This window comes from Telmatherina bonti, assembly GCF_933228915.1.
Source record: "Telmatherina bonti genome assembly, chromosome: 4".
Classification (NCBI taxonomy): Eukaryota; Metazoa; Chordata; class Actinopteri; order Atheriniformes; family Telmatherinidae; genus Telmatherina; species Telmatherina bonti.
Window position 1 is genome coordinate 9476535 of NC_136622.1, and position 27434 is coordinate 9503968.

A 27434-nucleotide genomic window follows, 5' to 3' on the forward strand; every position below is an offset into this window, starting at 1 on the left:
ATGGCGTCTTCCAACCATGTCACCCCCACCAACTGCAGCTGGTGGCCCATCTCTGCGATGGACGAGGACGGGAAGATCACAGACGGCGAGGAATGCGACGAACCGACGGCAGAGCCCAAACCCTTCAACAAAGACAGGCTTGTTCTGTACCACTGGACGCAGTCTTTCGCCTCCCAGAAGGTAAAAAAATAAAAAATAAATGTGATGGAGAAGGCTCCATGTATGTCTGCGTGGTGATGGAGCGCGCGTGTTTACAATGGCCATCTTGCATCCACCTGAGATGCGGAGCTCCAGCCGAGCGCTGCAGCAGCAGGAGGCTCATCTCCTCCTCTCTCCTCCTCTTCTAGACATAAAGCAGGATTTTCTCTTCCCTCCTTCATGTAAATCAGGCTCCATGTCTTCCTCAGGTTGGAGCTGCTTTCTGCACCAACACATGACAGCCTGAATAATTGATGGAAATAATGTGCAAAACAAACCAAAGGCCATCTCCTCCCTCCTGTAGCTGTTTTCTGCAGCCCTGCTGTGGGCTGTCAGGCTCCCGAACCAACCTGAGCGCTTCTGGGGTGGTGGTGGAACAACATATGTTCGGATTCAGGCTTTCTGAAGCAAAGAAAAGGACTTGATTCATAAATATTGTGAAGCTATAAAACAGCTTTCAGTTGCACTACTGCATTACAGGGGAATTCCACCTATTTCAATCACAATGTCAAGAGTATTCTTGCTTTAACCTTGTGTTCATGTAGCCAGACAGCTCTGTTGTGAGTGTCTTAGTTCTGCCTCATCCTTGTTTCTATGGGGAATGTGCACAGAAGTGTGGGACTGGTCCTGCACGATGAGGGACCCAGCGTTCTGTTTACAGCAGTGGTCGTTGTTAGGATTCAGAATTCCTGATGGGTTTGTCACCTTCTCTCTGCGCTGTGTCCTCGGACGCTGCAGAAGCTCCAAGAAGGAAATGAAGCAGCAGATTTTCACCCTCCGTTTCCGTCTTGGAGGCAGGGCAGTGGTAAACACGTCCCAGAGAACAGTGGCCTTGTGCAGAAACTTTTGCAGGTGATGCGCTGATGGCTGACTGTTTTGGACATAAAGGAGAGTCTGAGCTTCATGTCAGCAGAAGTAAAGATGGCTGCATTTACAAAGTGTCAGCTATGGGAAGGATTTTAAATCACATGGATGAAAATACTGACATGTAGCTGAGGACATCTCTTTCCTCCGCCAGTCTGTGATGTTTGTTCTCTGATTACTGTGATTTCCTGCTCTGTTTTGTCACAACATTCGGGTGTGTTTTACACTGGAACTAACATCAGATGCAGTTTTTATTGTGATAAATAAATGTACATCTTCGTATTTTACTCCATTTGCTTAAACAAGATGCTTTAAATAAGTTTATTAATCCTGTATAGTTAGACATCTGGTTTTGCCTTCATTAATCCCAGAATACATTCATTAATCAGAAAGAAATCCAGATGAACACATTAAATAAATTAGATTCAGAAAAAAAAAAGCAATAAATGTTGAAATAACATATAAAAGTTCAGTGTGATGATGTATTTGCAGCCGAGAGTTTTTGCCAACTCGCAGGTTTTCTTCCATCTGGCTGTGAAATGGCTCCATGGACATTTAATGATCAGTAGTTAATAAATTCATGGCAGATGCAGGAACTTCCAGCCAACGCGAGGTAAACAGACGGAGGCTGAAACAGGTGGAAACACATCTGAACCGGAGCTGCCGCATGGTGACAGCTCTTTACTTCTCCTGTCAGCCGATCACGCTGTTTCTGTCTGGCGTGTTTTTAACATGTTTTTAATAAAGTTTGCCAGAGCGAAACCTGAAAGGTGTGATAGCTGCTGTAAACCTGCAGGACTTGGGTTACTGTTGTCTGGAGCAGACGGATCTGTTCCCAGATAGGTATTTAGATGCGACTGTCTGGTTTGGGTCCATTAGTCTAATGAGTCAGAGGTCGGAGCCGCTTGGTTCTGCTGTGTTGCATGAAGACTGCGGCTTGAGGAAGAAGCTTTTCTCTGCTCTGATGAAGAACAAATAGATGAAAGTTGCTTCCATCCACCGTCCGTCATCTCAGCTCTCGTTGTTTAACTTTGTGTCTCAAACATCATGGTGGTCTTTCAGCACATGTTGCAAGGTTGCAAAGTAAACTGTGTTAGGCGGGTTAACAGAGGGGCATTTAACCCCTTAATGATGAATTTATTTACAATTATGTAATAACAAAATAAATACAGGTGAAAAAATAACTAGAAGAAAAAGAACTGAATCACATAAACTGTGATTTAAAAGATTAAATAAATTGCTAAAAAAATATATAAAAGATAAACATAAATGGACAAGTATTATGCTAGTAAATAAAAACAAATAGATCAAAAATATGTTTATAAAAGAAAAAAAAAACATTTGTGACACGAGTCATTGGAAGGTAAGTGTCACAAAATTTATCTGATGAAAAATAAATCTAGAAATCATTTCTGTTCAGTTTATTGAAAAAGCACAGTTGTTGCAGACGAAAGGTCTCGAGAGCTCTGCTTGCAGCTCAGGGTGTTCCAGCGTTCTTTAGGCGTACACAAACAACCTTCGCCTGGCAGCACGAGTCAAAACAGCTGCTAGCTGAAGATGATAAAAGACACAGCTGAAACAGGCCTTGAAACAGAACATACAGTTTTTGGATGAACTTACAAAGGCAAGCTTTCTGAGCTACTTTAAAATGTGCAGAATATATTTTGTACTACATAAAAAAACTTTTAATAAAGGAGTAACACATTAAAAATATGCTATGTGTTTAATATCCACTACAGAAGTTAACAGAAATATAAACCCACCTATGATAGGCTGGCTGGTCCAGGCCAGTCCAGGCCTGTGAGTAGTTGGTGTTATTATGATGAAGTATGAAATGGCTGCTGATAATCTGGTTTTTATGTCCATATGTCATGTTTTAAGGAAGATTCGAGCTGCAAAGGGGTTCTGGGGTTCAAAGTTAAATTTATTCCGAAAGCGATCTGCTTCAAGGCTGGATCTGGGGAGAGGAACTCCCAGTTTGATGAGTAACAGGTGATTGGTAGGTACAGAGGTCAGGATTTATTTGTATTAGTGATGCAGTACAGGTGTGCTTCCACCACATCAGGAGCAGCTGCAGGTGCAGGAGGAGAAGCAAAGTAAGACCAGCGAAGCAGGAGATGCAGGGAGTCGGGGCATGACGGTATGATGCCGCTCCAGTGGGAAAGGATCTGCTTTCATTGTGGGTTAGTTTGATGTTAACTGTGAAAAGTCATAATCTGAATGGAAGTAGTGGAGAAGATTCAGACTATTCTGTCTGGTATTGTTCTGAAAGTGTGTCATGTGTGTAAATACTGGGGGTACTTCACAGTGGACGGCCTGTGTGATGACATGGACGCCTGCAGGCTGCATTGCTTAGTGTATTCACCAGCTAATCCGCTGATGGGTAAGTTTTCCATGCGGCAGTGCATATTCCTATTTTCAGGGCTCGTTTTGTTGCCATGCGTTGATTTGCAGCGTCGCTACAGAAACAGCAGTATGTGGAAACTCAAGGTGGGCTGTGGCAATGGAAGGAGGCTGCTGAAGCTGCCAAGATGGAGCAGCTCAGGCCGGATGTTCGTTAGAGACGTGTGCCCACTTATAAAAGGTTAAAAGGCTTTTTCATACAGCGAGGTTTCATCTCAGTTTAAGCTCAGTCAGGTTAAACTCTTAACATGTGGAACCATTTGGTGCTTTAGCCTTCATGCAAACATGACTTTTGTCTTTTCTCTGTCCAGTTGTCTGAGCTGCTGGTCCTGGTTGAATTATTGGTTAAATCTCTCCGTTTTCTTCACCACCAACACATTTGACTTCATTTGTCATTAAACTAACTGTTTTGGGTCAAACATTGAAATTCTGTAAACCCCCAGATCTGATTTACTTTAAGACTAATCAATTCAAAACAGATCAGAGGAATTATTCTAACAAAGATTTACTGATTCACGAGTGTTAAAGAAGCTGCTGTTGCCGTTTCAGGTGCGTTTGGTGATTAATGAAAAAGGTCTGGTCTGTGATGAGAGGGATGTGAGCTTGCCGCTGCAGGAGCACAAAGAGCCCTGGTTCATGAGGCTCAACCTTGGAGAGGAGGTCCCCGTCTTCCTCCATGGAGACACCATCATCAGTGACTACAACCAGATCATAGATTACCTGGAGAAGAACTTTGTGGGAGGTAAGATCACTGCATGGCCATGTTGTTCTACTGTTTTTATTTATTTGGCCTGATCGGATCAACCTGCTGTGGGTTTCTGCAGCAGAGAGAAGCTGTTGGATCTCCACTGGCCACCTCCGAACAATTTGTGGAGCATCGTCACTCAGCCGCCTTTACACTCTTTTTAAAAGATGTTAAAGCTAAGAGGCTTTATAAGATGTTTTAAAATGAAAAAACGAGATGGTCATTTTTTAAATGATTTCAGAAATAATATCTGCGACACCAAACCTGGAACCACACAAATATTTATGTGCCCCGGCAACATCTGCGTGACGATGTGGAGGTTTAGTGCTCTAGGAAATAAAAAGGACTCAACTTAAATAGTAGGGCTGTGACGCTGATACCCTTTCGTCCCGATTCAACTCGATTCCGATCTTTTAGGTGCCGATTCGATTTAAATGCTTTTCATTTTTCTTGATTTCAATGAGGAATAAACAACACAGCAGACACACCATTCTGCTGCTATAATGCCCAAAAAGACAAGCAAAAAGATCAATAAAAACAATAAAAATTACAAAAACTTTATAATGGATTATTTATATTTATTTAAAAAAAAGAATTTCAACAAAAAAAAAAAAAGATTTTAAAATTGTGAGGTGTTTTATCTTCTTTCTCTTTCTCTTTCTGTCTCTCTTCTGTCCTCTCCGGTCTGATCCAGCTGTACAAACTCTACAATGCAAACAATAATGCAAAATAAATAGAGAGAAATAAAATAAAAATTCAAAAAGTCAGGGGATCATTATATCTATTAAGCTTCCCTTGTCAAAGTAAATTTGCTCAGCAGAATACAGCATCCAGACGATCATGCTGCTTGCCTAAATGCTGGACAAGACACACAAAAATAGATAAATAAAATTGTGAAGCAAAAAATCCCGATATTTGATTTTCCACCCCATTTTATAGCACTTTTCTAGTCATTTGTACCTCTCTAAGTGCTTTATGCATGTCACATTCACCCTCAATCAGCACTTCTACATGTTATTTACTATCACACACATTCATACCCCGATAAAAACATCGGGAGGCAACATGGGGTTCAATACCTTGCCTGAGGCATGTGGTCAAGGGAAGGCTGGAATCGAACCAGTGACTTTCAGGTTGACAACTGCTTCTTCTCCTGAGCTACAGCTGCCTGCTGTGACTCAGTCAGGTTGGGAAATCAGTGAGAATCCAAACCGTGTCTCCAACTGTTTCTGAATATAACGGAAGGAGTTCTGAGAATCTAGGTGGAAGAAGGAGATTCCTAGAGACCTGTTTAACATGCGAGTCAAAGGAAAGATCCTGATCCAGAATAACTCCAAAGTTCCTCACAAGGAAGGAGAATTTAGACAGAGAAAATTCCAGTCATCATGTCTTTCACTCTGCGCGAAACGGTTAAGAAAGTTAAAGCTGATTTGACGTCTTTGAGGATGTTAAAGTCTCCACCTTCATATAGACACCGAGGAGTGGTATTGATAGTTTCTGGTTGGTCAACAGTTTCTTCCATCCATGGATGCTTGTTGTGCTTTAGTATGAGTTAATCAGCGGTTCATCTCCCAGATGTTCCATCAGAGAACCAGTCAGTGGGATGTATCACCGCAGACACAGAGGAATGTCTGGGAAACTGGTAACTTACTGGGCTGAAAGTCAGGAAGCTGATCGCCATGAAAACGAATGCTAACCTCGTAACCTGCTCTGAAGACGTTTCTGTTCAGGTTGAGATTAAATCAACCACTGTGACTGCAAGTACAATGTCACTGATCACACAAATTAGTGAATCAAACAAGGTTGTTGTGTTCACCATTAATGTGACTGTGTCCGCTACAGCTGGACTTGGTTGTTTTAACCTGGTCCCGATAGACCTGACTTTAAACTGAAACCGATGACAACCATTTAGCTCTGACGCTGAAAAGTCCAGCATGTGAGTAGTCTAATGTACAAGTGCGTGTGAATGCAGCATTTCCATGACCACTGATCCAGCAGGAAGCCTGTGAACTCCCTGGAAGTGAAGCTGTGCCTGAACTAAAAACTGGCTGTGTTGCTGTTTATTTGCCTTTATTTCTTTTCTTCAGTTTTATAATAAAACTGAAGCTACTTTAACACCTTGATTGTATTATGATATGTCTTATTCACTCATTTCCAATTAATGGTCGTGGGCGCCTGAAGGCAACATGGAGCATTACAGGGTTAAAAGGCTTGCAAAACTTTCCCACTGCAGCCAGTAAATGTCAGACGGATGGTGACTCTTGCTCGGTCTCTCTCTCTTTCCTCTCCTCCTCTGATTATGTCCTCCTGGGCTTCTATGATAAATCAACCACAGTGATGTGTAAAATGGCCGGAGTGTGGATATCTAGTTGTTGGTGTGTGACACTGTGCTGCAGACCCAAGCGCAGTGTGAAGTGATGCTGTGGGATTGAAAAAGAAGTAGTAAAGTGGTTTCTTAGCCTTGGGACAGTGCAGGGCTACAGCAGGTCCAGGAATGTAAATAATTAATGTAGCATGGCATCAAACACATCAGAAGCACTGTTTTAATGCTGCTTCAAGATTATGGCCATTTTAAGCTTTAACTTGCAATCCGGAAAACCAAAAAACAATTCCATGATTTGGAAAAAGCAGTAGGGGATTGGCATCTTGGTGCGTTTCTGTGCTACAAAAAAAATCAGACCTCATTTGCCAAGTTTGCAAAGCTGGAGTAGCAGAGAGCTGGAAGAAAGTCAAGGCCATCTTGTCTGGAGTGTGTCACTGTGTTCTGTACAGTAACGTGTTACAAGAATGTTTTTTCACCAAAATGAACTCAGATTCAGCCAGAAAGGAAATTTGCAAGTCAAACACGGATATAAACCATCAGATTCCTTCATTTGAAACTGTCACAAGCCCAGTTACTGAGATGCTTCATGCTGTGCCACGAGTTGTTTCAGTAGAATAACTCAGACCTGTGAAAGCTGATTGTGTCTCGGAGTAAAGATGAAGATGCACATGAACTGTCCTGTATATGAGTGTATCTGTGGCAGTTCATCCCATAAGAGCAAGCTGAGATGTTATGTAACGTTTGTGCACCCCCGGATCAGGTCCGGCCTGAGGCAGGATGGTCTTACTGTAGTTTAGTCACATGTCCAAAGGCAGGGATGCTTGAAAGTCATGATTTCAGCATCAGGTCTGGTAGACTGCTTCCTCTGTAATAAGAGGAAATGAAGTCATTACAATCATTTCTTTTTGTGCAAGTTGGTCAAAAGTGACATGTTGTGTCCTTTTCCCATAAACTGAAATAATACCCTCAGTCTGAATGAAATGTTGGGGATCTTTAATTTATATTTACCAGAATGTTTATGTTTATGTTTGCCTCCAGACAACCCTTTTGTGCATTGGCTGCATGACTTTTACTTTTAGCTGCACTTCTAATATGAGGATGATTTCTGAGTTAAATGTAGTAAAAAGTAGGGCTGGGCAATATATTGAATATACTCGAGATATCGTGGCTAGTCCCCTGTGGGATATAGAAAATGTCTATATTCGTCATATTCGAGTATCCTGTTGTCATGCAGTTGTTTTTAGCTGTGGGCGGGGTTTTCTCACTCCTCCTCTACTTTGCACCGCTTTGCACAGAGAGTTAAAGCAAGCGCACCTCGTTACGTACATAACGTGAGCTACATGCTACATCATGAGAGGCAGTGTGTAGCAGCTTTTCTAGCAGAGAACTCCGGCAGCAGTAGCAGCGTGAGTTACAAAAACTGGAGGAGGAAGAATTTGTTCCGAAGAAAAATAGTACAGGATCCATCATCTGGCGGTGGTTTGGATACCAGAGAGAGGATGTTGACCAAACAACTGTAGTATGCAAAGTATGTCGCAAAAGTGTCGCCACAAAAGGTAGTAGTACCACAAATTTATTTCATCATTTGAAAAGTCACCCCCTAGAGCACGTATTTTCATACGTTGCATTTATTACATCATGCAAAGGCACTTTATTTTGTTTTAAAATGACATGTTTCTGCCACTGCTTTAACTGTTCAATAAATACGGTTTTGATCAGTTTGGTTCGTTACAATTTCATCTTTTTGGCATGAATGTTTAAAATCAGCATATCTTAATGCAGTATGAACAATTATGTTTTAATGGAGACACAAAATCATCTTACTGATGTGATTGTATGCACCAAAGCATTGATTCAAGGCTAAGGTAAGTATCGAGATATATATCGTATATCGTGACGTGCCATAAAAATATCAGGATATTACTAAAAGGTCATATCGCCCAGCCCTAGTAAGAAGGCATCAATTCCTGTGGCGTAATGCTGCAGAGAGGGAGGCCACTGCTAGTTAGACATCAAAAGAAATGGGGAATTTCTGTAAGATTGTTTTTTTTTTTTTTTCTTTTTCAGTGTCTGAATTCAGCATATCGATAAACAAAGCTCACAGTCATTCTGTACCATCTTGTGGGTCCCTGCCATGACTGCAGTGGCAAGTCGTAATTCCGTTGTTTCTGCTACATGCTAAAATTAACAGTAGCATAGATCTGGATTGATTACCTTAGACAGTTTCTTGTGAGGGAATGTAGTTATTATTTTTCTTATTTGACAATAGCGCGTCTGCCAGATCAAACTGTGATTGATCTGGCAGAAACTCCTTTCAATAACTGCCTATTCTATTCTATTCAATTCTATTCTATTCTATTCTATTCTATTCTATTCTATTCTATTCTAGAGGACATCATAGGAAGGTGCTAGTGGACTGCTGCGAGTCCAGTTGGACGCAGGTCTTGCCATGTAGTGATACAGGTTTTTTTTTTTTTCCCCTCCACACAATAATCCCGATGTTAAAATACAAAGAATTAATGTCACAATATTTGTTGCAAAGAAGTGGGTTAAGTTCGCCAACTCCTCTGACAAATATAGCTAAACTAAGTGCGGAAGTGCTCCTTAAAGAGCTGAGTCTTCCGATTGCTCTTAAAAGTAGACAAGGATTCTGCAGAGCGGATGGTCAGTTTGGGAGATCATTCCACCATTGTGGCACAACAGAGGAAAAGAGTCTGGCTGGTGACTTAGTCTCTCGTAGTGGTGGTAACATGAGGCGTCTATCATTGGTGGAACGTAGCTGTCAAACGGGAATGTAGCTCTGCATTAAGGAGTGAAGGCAGACAGGAGCAAGGAGCCACATTATTTTGTAAGCCAGAAGCAAAGCTTCGAATATGATGCATGCCGAGAGAGAGAGTGTGATTAGCAGCGGAGTGACGTGAGGCCTTTTGGGTCGGTTGAAAACCAGACGTGCGTTCTGGATCATTTGCAGAGGTTTAACAGAGCACACAGGCAGACCTGCCAGTAGGGAATTGCAGTAATCGATGCGTGAAATGACCAAAGCCTAAACCAAAAGCTGTGTCATGTGTTTTGTCAGGTATGGTCTGATTCTCTTGATGTTGTAGAGAGTGAATCAGCAAGTATGGGCAACCAGGGCAACATTGACCTTAAAGGTCAACTGGTCATCCACCATGACACCAAGATTCTGGGCAACAGACATAGGCATAAGTGTGATAGAGACCATTCACACTGGAATGTGAAACGCAAATGTTATTATAAGTTGTCAAAAGTTGCTAAATAAATGGATTGTTTGAAAAGCCGTTAACTGTCTGTTATTTTTATGCTGCAGGACACGGTGTGTGTGGTCTTTTTGTGTTACTGGCTACCTGGTTTTTATTTACTGGTCACAACATTTCGCAAACGAGAAAAAAAGTTACCTTTTACCATATCTCCTAGTCCGTTAACCCTAACTAGCATAACAAATGCTGCCCGATGTTCCATATTAAGCTAGGCAGAATCCTAGATGTGATTTAGGTTTATTTTGATGACTGATCACCATAATTTACCGTGCTGATGTTGTTGTGAATAATAAATAACATGGCCGGTAGTTTGTAACACATGCTGCGCCATGCTATGCCCACCCTCGCTGGGTTAGATAACAAGAATTATAGTGGCTGCATAAGCCTTGGAAGTTGGACTTGTCAGTACTTCTGCATTAGTTTTGGTCTTTTTATTTTCAGTCAACTGTGACTGAGTCTGATGATGCCGTCATCCTTGGCAGGATAATTGTTCCGTCTTATGATAGAGAGTGGTAAATGGTTTTATGTGTAGCAGCTGATGCTTTAAGGTCAAGGCTCAGGTTTTCAGAGCTCGTGTTGGATTGCTGGTTTGCATCACATATCCATCTGCTTTCAGGAATCTTTTCCAGGTAAGAAGCAGCTAAACCCACATTCAAATACACTAAACCAGAGCCTCTTCAAGTCTATAAGGTCAATCACACAGCAATTAAAACTACTTTAGATTCTGTGCAGGTCATCATCCAGTGATCTTGTCATTATTTATACCATTTATGTTGTGGTTTGCAATCACATGGTCCATGTTACCAGTACAGACTGGTAACATGGACCAGTCTGTACTGGAACATGGAATAAAAATTCAGAAAGTCAAGGGGATCATTATATCTATAAAGCTTCCCTTGGCAGAGAAAATTTGCTCAGCAGAACACAGCATCCAGACCGGCATTCTGCTTGCCTAAATGCTGGACAACACAAAAAAAAAAAAAAAAAAGAATTGATTTTCGATTCTAACAGATTTTCTATTTATATTCATTCATGATTGTAGCAAAAGGTGCTAATTTTCCAAATAACTTCATTCTTCGATCTTTCGATTTGATCCCCCCCCCTACATTTTAAGACCCTAGTCTCCCATCTGCTAGAGGTCAATGTACAGTGACCATGATGGATTTCATTGTTCAACAATTGTGGAAATCAACTAGTCTGAGCTAGTTCTCTACCAATTGAAAAACTCAACCTCTTATTACACTACTGGTCAAATTTCAACTTTCGTAATGTTATTATTACATTAAGCCTCAACCATTTAATAAAACACATTTATTCTGATTATTTTTGTCCAAAACAAATAGAAAAATGCAGAGAAACTAGCCTTTTTGGCCTTTTTCTTAGTGTGAACATTAAAGGATGAACATGTAGACGACATAGTGAGATCAGTGTTCTCTGTCTGGAGTTTTCTTGCCACTATGAAGACAACAAAGATTTCATATGTTGCATGTTTTCCTTCTCTGAAACTTTCATTTTGATTGGTGGAAGCAGATTCCTAAAATCTTGATATACACACCAACAGCTGTTTTATCATTTCGTCTATGTATGAAACACAGTAAGTACTGAGTGGAGAAAAGGGCAAGGTCAGAGGTTTCTGTCCTTTGTTCCAAGCGGGAGGTGGTGTCTGCACAGTAGTTAACCAACCTCTTTCTTCTGCCATAATGTTTCTATGAAGGTCAAAGTCAACAGTTTGACTCTCCAACCCTGACCAACAGGAATATTATCCTTTCCGAATTTAGAATAATTACTTGTAGCATGTAGACTTTAATCCTTCCTGTAAAAAGAGATGTATAGATAGCTACCAATAACTCCTTTTATCCAGTTTAATCCATATAATTAGTTAATAATGAATTCCGTTTTATACAACTAATCCAGCAACAACTCTTCGATCATAATTGTGGATTAGTGGAAAAAACACACAAACAGCCATAAATACAAGGGGGGAGAAGAAAGTCCACCTGTCACTTCACTCAAACTTTCCATAATTATTGGCTGATGTTGAAATCTGATGCTTAAATGGGCCGCATTCCACTATTTTTTGTTTCTGTAATGAAGGAATTGTTTTGGAGTTACTAGTGTTGCATTTAGTGACACGTGGGAACAGTAACCTTGAAGTTTCTCTGAATAAAAACAGAATCAAAGAAAATGCCTACAAGAGCATAGTGAGCTCATTTCTTTTCTAAGTAAACTAAACTCACCATCTACTTTATTGGGTCCGCCTTACAGTACCCAGTTAGACCCCAGTGGGATCCATTAACAAGTGAACATTTTCAGTTGTTTATCCATGTATGGCTGCAACTAACGATTATTTTAATAGTCTACTAATCTGTAAATAATTTTTTTGATTAGTCAATTAGTCACAAATATTTCTGTCCCGCCCACCATCTGTGCTGCAGTTGACGCAGCGCTTTTTACAGGCTCCAGTATGTTTTACCACACTCTTCATTTTCATCACATGAATGTCACCCTAATTCCCAGTCAGTCACAACATAAAGTTCTTTAATAAGTTAAAAGAATAACTCCTGAACCAGTTGAATATTAAAGTTAAACTTAGCAGCTTACTACTAATTTATTTTAAAACATTCAAACTTAGCTATAGTGTCATATCCAAGCTGTACCGAATTTGCCTTAAAAGGAAAACAAAATAAATAAAATATTTTAACATCTTAATTTTTGTAGAATTGCATTGAAATGATTATTTACATCTTTTGTAGGTAAACAATTGTCAGAATCCTTTAAAACATTTCCTGAATCCAAACGGTGATCCGGATCACCACCAAAATTAACTCACTTCTTCTTTTTTCATTTCCAACAATTCTTGTAAATTTCATAAAAATCTGTCCATAACTTTTTGAGTTATCTTGAACAAACAGATCAATGGCGGTGAAAACATAACCTCTTTGGCAGAGGTAACAACAGCACATCGCTACTCGCTAATGCTAACTTTGCCATCAGGAATGCTGGAAACCACGACTCCGGGGTGCTTTCCTTTTAGATGCTCTACGCATGACCATCGTGCTGCCGTTGTACGCCCACTCTGCGTGGCAGACGACACATTTCACCCGTTTCATACTTTTCGTGTGAAATATCCTCAAACTGTGGAAATAAGTTGCGCCGCCGTCAGTTTGTTCTTCGTTGTTTAAACAAAGATGCTGCACAAAATGACAACATTGCCCCCAGCACTTCCTGTGGTGCTTTGCGTTGTTTGCTTGGTGTTTAGCGTTCTTATACTGTCTGAAAAGCCGTGGTTGGTAAATGGCGTTCAGTTGCCTTGCGCAGCATTTTATTAGCAAAGCCGTTATGGGCGTCTATAACGCAACGTGTTGACAATGAAATTTCAGATCAATGAATGACAAATCGTTGCAGCCTTAGATCCATGCTTTCATGATGTTTTCGCCAAATTCTGAGCCAATCTGAATGTGGAGCTGAAATAGAGACTAGACCAAGCAACATGTTCTGTTGTCCAGGTACGATCCAGAAGACTACTGATATTTTCTTCTTTTCAGACCATTGTCTGCAGACCTTAGTATCAGTGTGGCAGATATGAGGACTCATATGAGGACAGGTTGAGAAGGCAGGCAGAATGTAGGAACAAAGTTTAATTAAAACAGAACCAAAAGAATTACAAAAGCCTGAACTGGGGAAACACAGTGCATAATGTGACAAAAGACAACTGGGGGCTTGTTCATACATAGCAGGTATCTCACAAAACGAAGATATTTTTCTCCAATTTGGCCTGTAATCCAAGCTTATTTATGCGATCAGATATTATTCTTTTAAAACCCTCCAATCAAAGTAAAGATGTGCGAATTCTCAGTTTGTAAGTCTGCATTGTGACATATATAACCGGCATTTAATGTTTTGAAACGTCACTGTCTGTGACAAAAATACCATAATGTCACATGTGCGACCTTTGTTTTCAACAGCATTATCTGTTGTCCAGGCACTTTGTGTGTGTGTGTGTGTGTGTTTTGTCTTGTCCAGCATTTAAGCAAGCAGAATAATGGTGTTCTGCTGAGCAAATTTACTTTGCAAGGGGAGCGTTATAGATATAATGATCTCCTTGATATTCTTGTTTTTTTTTATTTTATTTTTCTATTTATTTTGCATAATTGTTCATATTACAGAGTTTATACTGCTGGACCAGACCGGAGAAGATAGAAAAGGGACAGAGAGAGAACCGATAAAAAGAAAAACAGAGAAAACACCTCAGAGAGAGAGAAAGAGAGAGCGATTAAGAGAGAGAACAACATACATACATACATATGCATTTCCATGCGCATACACGCCTATATATACACATACACACATACAAGCCAACCATAGATTCACTGTCCCTCTGTGGGAGGTCAAAGCCACTGACTCTCAGGAGGACCAGAAACTAACAAGTTAAATCAGAAATATAGAAAGAAAGCTGCTGTTAGTAAATAAACCTGCAGAATGACTCAGTGACTGTGTCACATGCAGAACATACAGAGTTTTTACACCGCTGTCAGTACCGCTTCACATAGACTACCAAAGACAAAGGATGAGATTAAGGACAGTTATTTTCCATCACCTAAACATATAATTTTAGAGGCATGCTTCGTGTTTTGTGGAAGTGATGTGAGACAGAAGGTTATTCCGATTGTATAAGAGTAGAGGCGCTGCTGCCGTCTAAAGGTTTGATATGCTGATGAATGTAGTGAACAACGCGGTTATGCAGATTGGTGTGCATGGATTTGTTTTTGAAAAACAAAGTTGTATGAGCTCATTTTTTTTGCTGGCTGGAGGGGGGAAATATTCTGTTTTACAAAAGCCCGGCTACGTGTAGACATGGTCTGAAAACCAAATAGGTAAAACACACTCAGGGACTCGTGAGGAACAGGTAGAGTAAAAAGAAAGAAAAAAAAAAGGGTGAGCTGATGAACAGGAAACAGGACAGAAAACACAAAGTAACCGCTGTGTAACCGCTTATTAAAATCAAGACATTTAGTTTTTAGCATAGAGTCCTGATGAATGACCGTCTTTGCTGCAGCAGACAGCAGTCAGCTGTCAGTCTGGAGAATTAAAGGTAATAACTACTCTTAACAGGAATATCAGAGCTTCACCATCTAAAGAGCAGTGTCCAGCTCTGGTCCTCCAGGGCCACGATCCTGCAGCTTTTCCATGTATCCCTACTCCAACACACCTGACCCAAACTAATCGTTGTGCAGAACTTCATTGGTTATTGGATCCATTTGATGGAAGCCAGGTGTGTTGGAGCAGTGATACATGGAAAACCTGCAGGACAGCGGCCTTCGAGAACCCACTTTGGACACCCCGATCTAAAGCATCTCACACACACAGCAATCTGACCACATGTTGTGTACTCAGGCTTTTCCACTACAACTATGTACTTTGTCAGCTGTGGATGGTTTGTGGTGCTGTTACACATGATGTGCAGTTCATCATTATCAGCAGTGACAATTCTTCTGCTCATGATCCTAAAATAACAGCCATGACAGGACAGCAAGGAGTGTGTAGAGGCTGGAAATCATAAACATAGGCCACCTGTGAAATCCAGCAGCAAGGCCTGTAGCTGCTGGACAACTACAGTCTGATTTACAGATGGAGGGTTGCGTCTCTGTAACGTTACTGAGCAGATAAATGAGAGGTGAGTCAGTTCAGGTGGTCAGGATCACTGCAAACATGTAGAAATATCCACATTTGTACATTTAACCTTTTAAAGCCCAGCATAAGAACAACTGGGGAGAAAAGTACATTTTAAAACTGAAGTTATTTGGTCATTAAAATACGTCTTGCAAATACGTCTGAGTTTATATTATAATTTATCTTATTGTATGAGGTGAATTACAAAAAAAAATTATGTGTTTTGTGTGTATATTCATTTAAACATTAGTAAATCCTTATTTACAGTGTAAATGTGGATTTATAGATACTTTTGTGTATTGTACACAAACACACACACACACACACACACACATATATATATGTATATATATATATATACATATATATGTTTGTGTGTGTGTGTGTCTGTATATATGTTATATACACACAATATTCACACTATTGAATACAAAATACTAAATAGTTACAGAAGAATTTACTATAAATCCAGAAAGTTTACGTTATAATGGATGTATATTATATTTAGGATAGGACATCTTGATAATGTACTTGTACTTCTTTGTACTAAAGCAAAGCAAAAAATGTGGAGTCCGTGTTCATAGGTTCCAATGTTTTTTTTTTTTTTACTGGTCCAACTCACTCAGGTCAGACTGAGCTGAAACCTGGACTAAAAGGAGTCTGACTCCATGGTTTAGATGTTTCCCTGCTGCAGCACTAAAGGCTGTAAAATCTCTGAGAAATGTGCAGGCCACCTACAGGACCCCTGCATGGTACGCTTAGGTCGGCGTGCCCGTCCGGAGACTGATTACTTATCTTCCTGGAGCTCAGCCAGGTCCAGCTCCACCTCCGCCAGCTTCTCTGCTTGGCCCCAAACGTCCTGAAACAGCCATCTCATCACTCGTGTTAGTAAGAGATGCCTTGTCTGTCTGTGGCCCTGCAGACAGATAAAACCCTGCCCTGATCTGCTGACGTGCCTCACGCTCAACGCCCAAACCTCTGCTCATCAAACAGCTCATCACCTCGCCCAGCCGTGCAGCATGGTTGCCACAGTTACAACATTCAAATCAATTCGCTGAGCACCAATTCACTGCATCGTCTCAGCATCTTTACAGACAAATGCATTCAAGCCGGTTAAGTTTTCTCCCAGGTGGCTGCGGGCGTTTCACAGCAGAGTGTGTAGCTGGAACCGTTAGCCTAACTTATCATAAACACGAGGGAAACATCTTAAATATGAGCCTGACAGTGAGAAACATCCCCTTAAATCCATATCTTTTTATCGTTTCCCCATGAAAAAGCAATTTCAGTGTTTGCTGTCGTCCTCTTGTTCTACCACGGTATAATGCACACTGCTGAAGGGGAATTCAGCTTCTTTATATTGCAGTTTAAAGTTGAATGAAAGCCCAATTTAATTAAACCACAATCCAGTTGATTATAATCCAGTTAACCAAATTCAATCCAAGTCATTATGGTTCTATCAAACCGAGTTAAAACCAATTCATTAGCGTTGTGTTCGTAGATAATAGCCCTGCTGTGGAAGCCAGGAGTTGCATCCAGTCTTCTGTGAACTGGTTGTTGAAGGCTGAGAGGACTGGACAGAAGGACTGTGGGGAAGATGCACACCAGGTAGTCAGATTCAGACTGTATTTACATAAAAGAATAGCTTAAAGTCATGACGGCAAATACTTCAGAAAACTTGAGTATTTCAGGTCAAACATGAATGTTTTAAAATGTTTCAGCTGCTGAAGGTGATCAGGGACATCTGAATCATTGTTGACTTGTTGTTATCTTCTGTAGAAGCATAAATACATCAAATAAACACGTCACATTTTCCTCTGTTTTATTTTCATTTATTTCGGACATAGTAACAGACAGACACCTCACCCACCCAGTGAATTTCCTCTGGATGTCAACACAACATGCCTTTTGGATATTTACTGCATATCTGGGTTTAGTAGAACAGATTAAACAGTTAAACCAACATTAATGCTGTTTCTAAGCAATCCAGAAACACTGCAACGTTTTTCCATCCATCCTTGTGGATGATCTAAAGAACAAGAATTAAATTATAATCACATATTAATATCCGTCAGTGGGCCGTAATTGATTACACGTTCACTTCTTCCATTTCTAATTTACTTCTGATTCTTACACCCTGAAGCAGAGCAGCAGAAGTTAAACGACAAAGTGAAAAAACTTCTAGTTTAACTAAATATGGCAGAGCAGTCTAACCATAGACATAAAAAAATACGTAGACGCCTCATTGATTGCTGGAGAGTGAACCAACGTCGACGCCATACTGGATGCGTCTCTGCTTTCGAGTCTCGCTGCAGAGTTATCGTAGTTTCCCCACATAACTGTTTTCTGTGGAACAATGCATGTCTATTACACACAAACTAAACACTTTTCTATACTTTTCTACTTGGCGGAGGTTTGCGCTCTGAGTGTTTTACCAGGTAACTTTTTAATTGCACAATTTTGATACAATACTTTATTTTCTGACTTCATACAACTGTATCTCTATATTAATAAATTAATATATGTAAAAAATGAAAGTCAACCGTACTCAAGAGAATGGAGCAACTATTCCCGTATTTTGTTCAGCATATAGTTGCAATAACCGGCGAAATATTGAAAGCACGTTGTGTGGAATTACGTTTCACAAGGCTTAATAATAATTTATTTGACCAGATAAAAATAGACAGATAAATCCAAATGCATCAATAAACAATCAAACATGTTAGTATCAAATTGATTTATACATTTATTTATATTATAGCTATCTTATGACTTTGTTAAATAGCATTATGAAAATAATAAAATTTGATCATAAAAGCATGTAGTTTTTAATGTTTTACAGTGATCTGTATCATAACAATATCTCTGTCCTTTGTAACGAACCAAACTGTGAGAAAAATCAGGTAAAAATTTGTTAAATTATTGTTGTGATTGGGGCAGCACCTTACAAATAAATGCATTGGAGGCGGATGGGAGACCCATCCAAGATGGCAACACGATGAGACGTCAGCTCGCATTGGCAGCGTAATACTACGCGGCGTCTATGTATATATGATGTCTATGAGTCTAACATTCACTATTTGCAACACATGGTATTTATCCTTCACTCTACATGAAGCCTTATAAAGGAAAGCTTAAAGGGGTGCTATTCTGGTATTTGGAGTTTTCTGAGCTTTCTACAGTGTTACAGTGTTGAATCCTCATCAGACATGTGAACGGCACCGTTTTTTATCACCTAAACGCATGTTTGAGTTTGAGTTTGAGTTCCAGCACGCTCTCCGTTCGGTTTCCATGGCGACAAAAAACGCGTCGTTTTAGAGAGTTTTTTCTACTTGGAAATCCTTGTGACGTCCCGAGGGGATAAGGTTCGGTGATTGGTTACCTTCTACTGGTTAACAAGGGCATGTACAAATACATCAGGCGGGTGGAAAACGTGGAATAAAGTTCTTTCCAACGATGGCTGGTGAGTTTACCAAAGAGAGACATCCTGCTGCATTCGTTGCTGTGGGTTGCTGTTTTCCACTTCGTTTTCAGGGTCTGATTCAGGTTCCAACATGTGGGGCTGTATGCTATGTGTTGACATTGTATTTTGTTTTTTTATTGAGTTCATATGAGCCTAATCCTTCTGTTTATGAGATGTTACAATGACAGCGAAAGCAGGTGCGGTGCGCGCTCCCGATGTAGTGCAGTGGCGGGAGGCGGGGCTTAATGCGGAAGACTCTCAATCCACTCGTTTTGCTGATCTGACAGCCTACGGAGAGGGTCGGTCTGAAGTAAATAAAGCGATTTGTGACAATAACTCGATCAATCCCAGCCCTTCTGGTCTCAGAAATAAAAATAAATTAGCCTGAAATGCACATAATAGTTCCACTTTAAGTATACTCACTTCTCCAGGCAACCTCTGCTCAGAACTACACAGAGCCGAGCACATCTCATGTTTTTATCCAGATATCCTGGAGTGGACAGCAGCAGTTGAACTTCCAGTCTGTTTTTATTCTGTTTCTTTTTCCATGTTGTGAAACGGTTCTAAATGCTGTTTTCATGTGTGTGTGTGTGTGTGTGTGTGTGTGTGTGTGTGTGTGTGTGTGTGTGTGTGTGTGTGTGTGCTTCTCATAAAGACACAGTGGCTCAGCTGATTCCTGATGCAGACTCGCCGCTCCACGATCGTGTGCAGCAGTACCGTCAACTCCTGGATGGTCTGCCCATGGACGCTTACACGCATGGCTGCATCCTCCATCCAGAGCTCACCACCGACTCCATGATCCCAAAATACGCCACCGCAGAGATACGTAGTAAGTCACTCTGGCTCTGTCTCTGGAAATATAGATACTGTATTATATTTCTATTTCTATCAGAACAACTTTATCAATCCCTGGAGGGAAGTTGACTTGTTTAGCAACAACAACAGGACTAACAAGACTTTAAAAGGCGAATAAAAATAATCATAAATAAATATTTATATTTACATTCATAGTTATATATAAAAAATAAGAAACATATGATTACATATTAAGGTGCAGTCAGTATTGATGTACTCTGTACATGATGCTGACTTAATCAGCTCAGTCCTGAGTGTGTGTTTGTCCAGGGTGGTGATGTTGTAGAGCAGGGGTGTCCAAAGTCAGTCCTCGAGGGCCGCTGTCCTGCAGGTTTCCCATGTATTCCTGTTCCAACACATCTAGCTTCCACTAAATGGATCAAACAGCCAATGACGTGCACAACTGATTAAGCTCTACTACTAATTAATTTGAATCAGGTGTGTCTGAGCAGGGATACATAGAAAACCTGCAGGATTCTGGCCCTCGAGGACCGGAGCTGGACACCTCTGTTGTAGAGCCTGACAGCAGCAGGCGGGAACAACGTCCAGTATCGTTCCTCCAGGTAGAGGAGATGGACGAGTGTGCTGCGGTAACCTCTCCTCAAACTGTCCAGCATGTCAAAGAGGGGAACTAGAACTCTCTGTAGATGAAGGAACTTCACATTTAAAGCCATCAGGCATTTTGAATGGAAAACCATTCATCCTCCTTCCTGTTTTTTTCCACATCATCAGCCCACACAGCTCTTGTTTATGTGCACAATGTGATTTGCATACTGTGTAATTTGACGCTACTCAATACCAAAAAATCCCAGCACAGCACTTTGTAGTACTTTGTAGTACTAACAGGCTCATAACAGCTGACATCAGACCTCTGAGCCAGGAGGTGCATCAGGTAATGACCTCGGCATTTAAATTAAAGCAATGAACTGGATGAAAAGGAATTCTGCAGCAGAATTTGTTATCCAGTGACGTGCTGGTGAGATTTCTTCTTTTTTTTTTTTTTTTTTAATAAATCCTGTTGATCAGCACCAAAGGAAAAGCCTCTGCTTTGGAGACAAAGTGTCAGTCCATCCAGAACTATTGTTTCTTCATTCCTCATGTTTGTGTTTATTTTTATTTGTTCTGCACAAAACACATTCATCTGAGAGGAGAAATGATGCCCAGCCACCCTGCAGAGGAAACTCATTTCCGCCGCCTGTATACGAGATCTCGTTCTTTCGGTCACAACCCACAGCTCATGACCATAGGTGAGGGTAGGAACGTAGATCGACTGGTAAATCGAGAGCTTCGCCTTCTGGCTCAGCTCCTTCTTCACCACGACAGACCGGCGCAGAGTCCGCATTACTGCAGATGCCGCACCGATCCGTCTGTCGATCTTACGGTCCATCCTTCCCTCACTCGTGAACAAGACCCCGAGATATTTAAACTCCTCCACTTGAGGCAGGACCTCACTCCCGACCCGGAGAGGGCAATCCACCCTATTCTGGCTGAGGACCATGGTCTCAGATTTGGAGGTGCTGAGTCTCATCCCAGCCGCTTCACACTCGGCCGTGAATCGCTCAAGCGAGAGCTGGAGATCACAACCAGATGAAGCCAACAGGACCATGTCATCTGCAAAAAGCAGGGACCCTGAGGCCACCAAGCCGGATCCCCTCAACACCTCGGCTGCACCTAGAAATTCTGTCCATATAAGTTATGAACAGAATCGGTGATAAAGGGCAGCCTTGGCGGAGTCCAACCCTCACCGGAAATGAATCCGACTTACTACCGGCAATGCGGACCAAGCTCTGACACCTGTCGTACAGGGACCGGACAGCTCACACAAGGGGGTCCGGTACTCCATACTCCCAGAGTACCCCCCATAGGAGCCCCCGGGGAACATGGTCGAATGCCCTCTCCAGGTCCACAAAGCACATGTAGACTGGTTGGGCAAACTCCCATACCCCCTCCAGGACCCCAAATAGGGTATAGAGCTGGTCCACTGTTCCGCGACCAGGACGAAAACCCCACTGCTCCTCCTCAATCCGAGATTCGACTATCTGGCAGACCCTCCTCTCCAGGACCCCTGAATAGACCTTACCAGGGAGGCTGAGGAGTGTGATTCCCCTGTAATTGGAACACACCCTCCGGTACCCCTTCTTAAAAAGGAGGACCACCACCCCAGTCTGCAAATCCAGTGGCACTGTCCCCGATGTCCATGCGATGCTGCAGAGGCGTGTCAGCCAGGACAGCCCCACAGCATCCAGAGCCTTAAGGAACTCCGGGCGGATCTCATCCATGCTCGGGGCCTTGTCACCAAGGAACTTTTTGACCACCTCAGCCCCAGATATAGGAGAGTCCACCCCTGCATCTCCTAGCTCTGCTTCCTCATCAGAAGACGTGTTGGTAGGATTGAGGAGGTCTTCGAAGTATTCCTTCCACTGACCCACAACATCCCGAGTTGAGGTCAGCAGCTCCCCACCTCCACTGTACACAGTGTTGATGGAGCACTGCTTCCCCCTCCTGAGACGCCGGATGGTGGACTAGAATCCCCTCGAAGCCGTCCGGAAGTCTTTCTCCATGGCCTCGCCGAACTCCTCCCACGCCCGAGTTTTTGCCTCGGCAACAGCCGAAGCCGCATGCTGCTTAGCCTGTCGGTACCCATCAGCTGCCTCCAGAGTCCCACAGGCCAAGAAGGCCCGATAGGACTCCTTCTTCAGCTTCCCTCACTGCTGGTGTCCACCAACGAGTCCTGGGATTACCACCACTACAGGCACCAACGACCTTACAGCCACAGCTCCGGCTGGCCGCCTCAGCAATAGAGGTACGGAACACAGCCCATTGGGACTCAATGTCCCCCGGCTCACTCGGGACATGTTTGAAGCTCTGCTGAAGGTGGGAGTTGAAGCTCGCTCTGACGGGGGACTCAGCCAGACGTTCCCAGCAGACCCTCACAACACGTTTGGGCCTGCCAGATCTGACCGGCTTCCTCCCCCACCATCTGAGCCAACTCACCACCAGGTGGTGATCAGTTGACAGCTCCGCCCCCCTCTTCACCCGAGTGTCCAAGGCATGTGGCCGCAGGTACGACGATACGACTACAAAATCGATCATCGAACTGCGGCCCAGGGAATCCTGATGCCAGGTGTACATATGGACACTCTTATGTTGGAACATGGTGTTCGTTATGGACAATCCATGACGAGCACAGAAGTACAATAACAAAACACCATTTGGGTTCAGAGGGGGGGGACCATGCCTCCCAATCACTCCTCTCCAGGTCTCACTGTCATTGCCCACGTGAGCATTGAAGTCCCCCAGCAGAACAATGGAGTCCCCAGAAGGAGCACCCTCCAAGACTCCCTCCAAGGACTCCAGAAAGGGTGGGTACTCTGAACTGCTGTTCGGTGCATAAGCACAGACAACAGTCAGGACCCGTCCCCCCACCCGGAGGCGGAGGGAAACTACCCTTTCATCCACCGGGGTAAACCCCAACGTGCAGGCACCAAGCTGGGGGCTGATGAGAATGCCCACACCTGCTCGGCGCCTCTCACCATGAGCAACTCCAGAGTGGAAGAAAGTCCAGCCCTTCTCGAGGGTACTGGTTCCAGAGCCCAAGCCATGCGTCAAGGTGAGTCCAACTATATTTAGCCAGAACCGCTCAACCTCGCGCACAAGCTCAGGCTCCTTCCCCACCAGAGAGGTGACGTTCCACGTCCCTAGAGCCAGCTTCCGCCCAGCTCACATTGCACCCGACCCCTACGGCTCCTCCCGCAGATGGTGAGCCCACGGGAGGTGGAGCCCATGTAACCCTTTCGGGCTGAGCCCCACCGGGCCCCATGGGTAAAGGCCCGACCACCAGACGCTCGCTCTCGTACCTCACCTCCAGGCCTGGCTCCAGAGGGGGTCCCGGTAACCCGCGTCCGGGCAAGGGAACATTTCTGCCCGGGTTTGTGTTCATCATATGGGTCTGTGAGCTGTACTTGGTCTGGTCCCTCCCCTAGACACCTGTTTGCCATGGGTGACCCTACCAGGGGCATAAAACCCCAGACAACATAGCTGCTAGGATCTTTGGGACACACAAACCCCTCCACCACGATAAGGTGACGGCTCAGGGAGGGGAGGGAAAATACATTTGTTTTAAAAAAATAAACACTTCAATAAACACAGCTGTCAAGGGTGTGACATAGAGCTGGGACTCAAATGCAGAAATCAGATCCAGTGAAAGGCAAAAACAAGGCTTATTAAACCCACAGAATCCGTGATCCAAAACTCCGACTGGAATACAAACAAAGAGATACGACAAACTGGCAACAAGACAGAAACTCAGGGGGGAATATATGCAGGGACTAACGAGGTGAAAACACATTCAGGTGTGAACAATCAGGGAGGCAAGGACAGACACAGACAAGACTGGGCTGGACGAGCAGACCTGAAACAGACAGGAGTCAGTGATCAGAGAAAAACCATGACATGAACCATAAAACAAAACACTGACCAAAAAACTGGGATCATGAAATTAACTATAAAAAATTGGTTCATAAACCTGCTCCTCTGTTTAAATTCTTGTTTCATAGATGGGTTGGAAGCTTCTATAATTGAATTATAAAAAAAATAAATCAAATAAATTGATTGATTTTTATCAGTCCAACATGCAACAACAGGCTTGTTTCAACCATAAAATGATCATATTAAATATGTTTTCATTTTATATTACCATCAGGCAAAAGTCATTTATTTATTGCATCTTGACTTCTCCAAATGTTTTCTTTTTGAAAAAAAATGTACTTATTTCTTTAGACGGGCAGCTCTGGAGTTTTTGTTAAGTATTATATAAGTACTAAATTGTAATTACTGTGGATTAACACATATTTCAAGCTCTATGCAGTGTTTGACATCAGCAGCACTGTGTGTATCTGTGTTTTTTTGTTTTTTTTTAAATAAACCCACAGTCGCTGAACAACAAAATCACTAAAGCAGCATCCAGGTATACATCCATAGACATGTTGAATATGTTTGATGATGTAACTGAACAGTGAGTAAACCATGACGGAGGCTCATTTCATGTCTCAGCTGTATTGTTGACATTTGAGAAAACACACCAAAGAGTCTAAAATACTGTTGAAAGTCTATTTTCTCCCCAAACATCAGGACAACATTAATTTCACGTGTGTGCTTTTGTGTGTGTGTTCAGGACACTTGGCGAATGCTGCGACAGAGCTCATGAAGTTGGACCACGAGGAGCCTCAGTTGACGGAACCGTACCTTTCCAAACAGAAGAAGCTAATGGTGAGTTTCTACTTTTACTTTTGTAGTTTACCCAGCAATACAGGGATTTTACAATGGCTTTACAGGGTAACTGATAGGGGTGTGTATTGGCAAGAATCTGCAGATATGATATGTATTACAATATGGGCCACCAATACGATATATTGCGATATATCAGGATAGGTCAGAATTTCACTGCAGAGTAAATAAAAACACAGATTTTTATGTACCAGATGAATAAAGACATGAAAATCTGCCTCATTTGTAATGATTGGTTGTTTGATCAAATTGAGAGTGTTTTTAAATATTGATATAATTCTACTCTATTCTATTCTATTCTATTCTATTCTATTCTATTCTATTCTATTCTATTCTACGGTCATTTAACAGACACTTTTATCCAAATTGACTTACATATGAGAGTGAGAACAACACAAGCAGGATATCAAACAGTAGGTTGTCACACATAATATTGCAATATTCTGGTATATCAATATTTTCTTAAATCCCTAGAGACTGAGACATATTAATATCATCCTTAATGTAAGAATAAATTCAATTCAGTATAAATCTTTTATATCTTACAGCTAATTAAAGAAGTCTTTTTTTTTTTTCTTTTCTTTTTAGGACGCTATAAAGAGAATTCTATACTAAAGCAATAAAATTCAGTCCAGTTCAATTTAATTAAGCCCAATTCATAAAATTAATAACCCAATTCATAATTCATAGTTTGATACTATGGATGGGCTTATTAATACCCCTGATTCGAAATAGCTAACTGATACTTTTTAAGTGATCAAATACCACTGTGGTAATATCAAACCAGTATGAAACCAGATGTGCTGTATTCCTTCCATGTCTTCAATGTCACATTATCATGGTGGCCAATTGGATGTAACGAGGAAGCAGCTATTATTAGTGATGATGTTTTAGTTTGGGCTGGTTTAAAGCAGATTCTTGTGAATTATGTTTTATTATATTTATTGTATTATAAAATACTTGATTAGATATTTAAAAGGCTCTTTCCTCTCTTCAAACCTTCATAATCTGTAGAAATCAAAATTTAAATAGTCTAACAAATTTGGAAAATCATGATTGAAATCTTATAATAAATTTAATAAATTTATAATAAATAAAAACATTAAATAGCACAGATTCAAATTCAGAGGTATATTGTAGATTTTAATTGCAGATTCTTGTGCAATATATCTGGGAATATTCAGGAAAAAATCCATGAAAAGCTTTGTGTCACAATGGAAACTAATAAAATTCCTCTAATAAACATTTGAAAAAAGCTAAATACTGAATATTGTTGAAATATTACTCATCCAAAACAAACTGTTCGGTCGCACTTTGATTTGTGTTGGAGAACAAAAATCAGTCATCAGATTTCTTTTTGGTTTATCCATATTTGTAACCCATTTTTTTTTCTTTTAATGAGGTTTAACACTTTATCTTAGAGGCTCTTAAAAAGGTCCAAGGCTGGATTTCAGCACTACAATTGAGGGAAATTAAGTCCTGCAGTTTCCTCTCATTGTGTTGTCCAATATCTGAAAATGAGAATACTCAACATAATGCAAATCATACTTTAAACTCATAAACCAAACGTTGGACAGAGCTATAACCCATACCTAGTCGGAAAGACTTAGCGATTGGCAGATGCTTTTTTATACCCAATCCTGGCACTCTTACGTCACAAAGTACTCTTCCACACTGTTACTGTATACTCCATAAATATGTATAATTTTGTGTTTATTTTCCCCTATTCAGGACTGCAGTAGCCGTGAAGCTAATTCTCATTTTTACATGATATTCAGGCAAAAATCTTGGACCATGATAACGTGAACTACCTGAAGAAAATTCTGGGGGAGCTAGCCATGGTTTTAGACCAAGTGGAGGCTGAACTTGAGAAAAGAAAATTAGAGTATCAAGGTAGAGTATGTTTAAAGGTAATCACCAAAACACATTCTTAGCACCTCTAACTGTGCTCTGAGTTTGTTTGTTTGTTTATTTTTTTATGTCATGCAGGTCAAAAGTGTGAGTTGTGGCTTTGTGGACCTAAATTTACACTAGCTGATATCTGCCTCGGCGCATTGTTGCACAGGCTCAAGTTCTTGGGACTTTCTAAAAAATACTGGGAGGACGGTAGCAGACCCAACCTGCAGTCCTTTTTTGTGCGTGTGCAAAAACGCTACGCTTTTCGAAAGGTCTTGGGCGACATCCACACAACCCTGCTGTCAGCGGTCCTACCGAATGCCTTTCGGATGGTAAAAAAGAAGCCGCCGTCTTTCTTTGGGGCCTCTTTTCTCATGGGCTCGCTGGGCGGGATGGGATACTTCGCCTACTGGTTTTTAAAAAAGAAATACATGTAGTGAATGCCCTGTTGTTGTG

At 41.6% G+C, this 27434-nt stretch overlaps 1 protein-coding gene across 1 annotated transcript; it reads left to right on the top strand.

Moving 5' to 3' along the window:
- Positions 1 to 27415, top strand: gdap1l1 (ganglioside induced differentiation associated protein 1-like 1; the record flags this gene model as incomplete). Its single annotated transcript, XM_079238666.1, has 6 exons — positions 1 to 180; positions 4015 to 4207; positions 19597 to 19770; positions 24970 to 25064; positions 26861 to 26975; positions 27072 to 27415. 6 exons carry the CDS (start codon positions 1 to 3, stop codon positions 27413 to 27415), a joined length of 1101 nt encoding a protein of 366 aa, XP_079094792.1.
- Between the last annotated feature and the right edge of the window lie 19 nt (positions 27416 to 27434).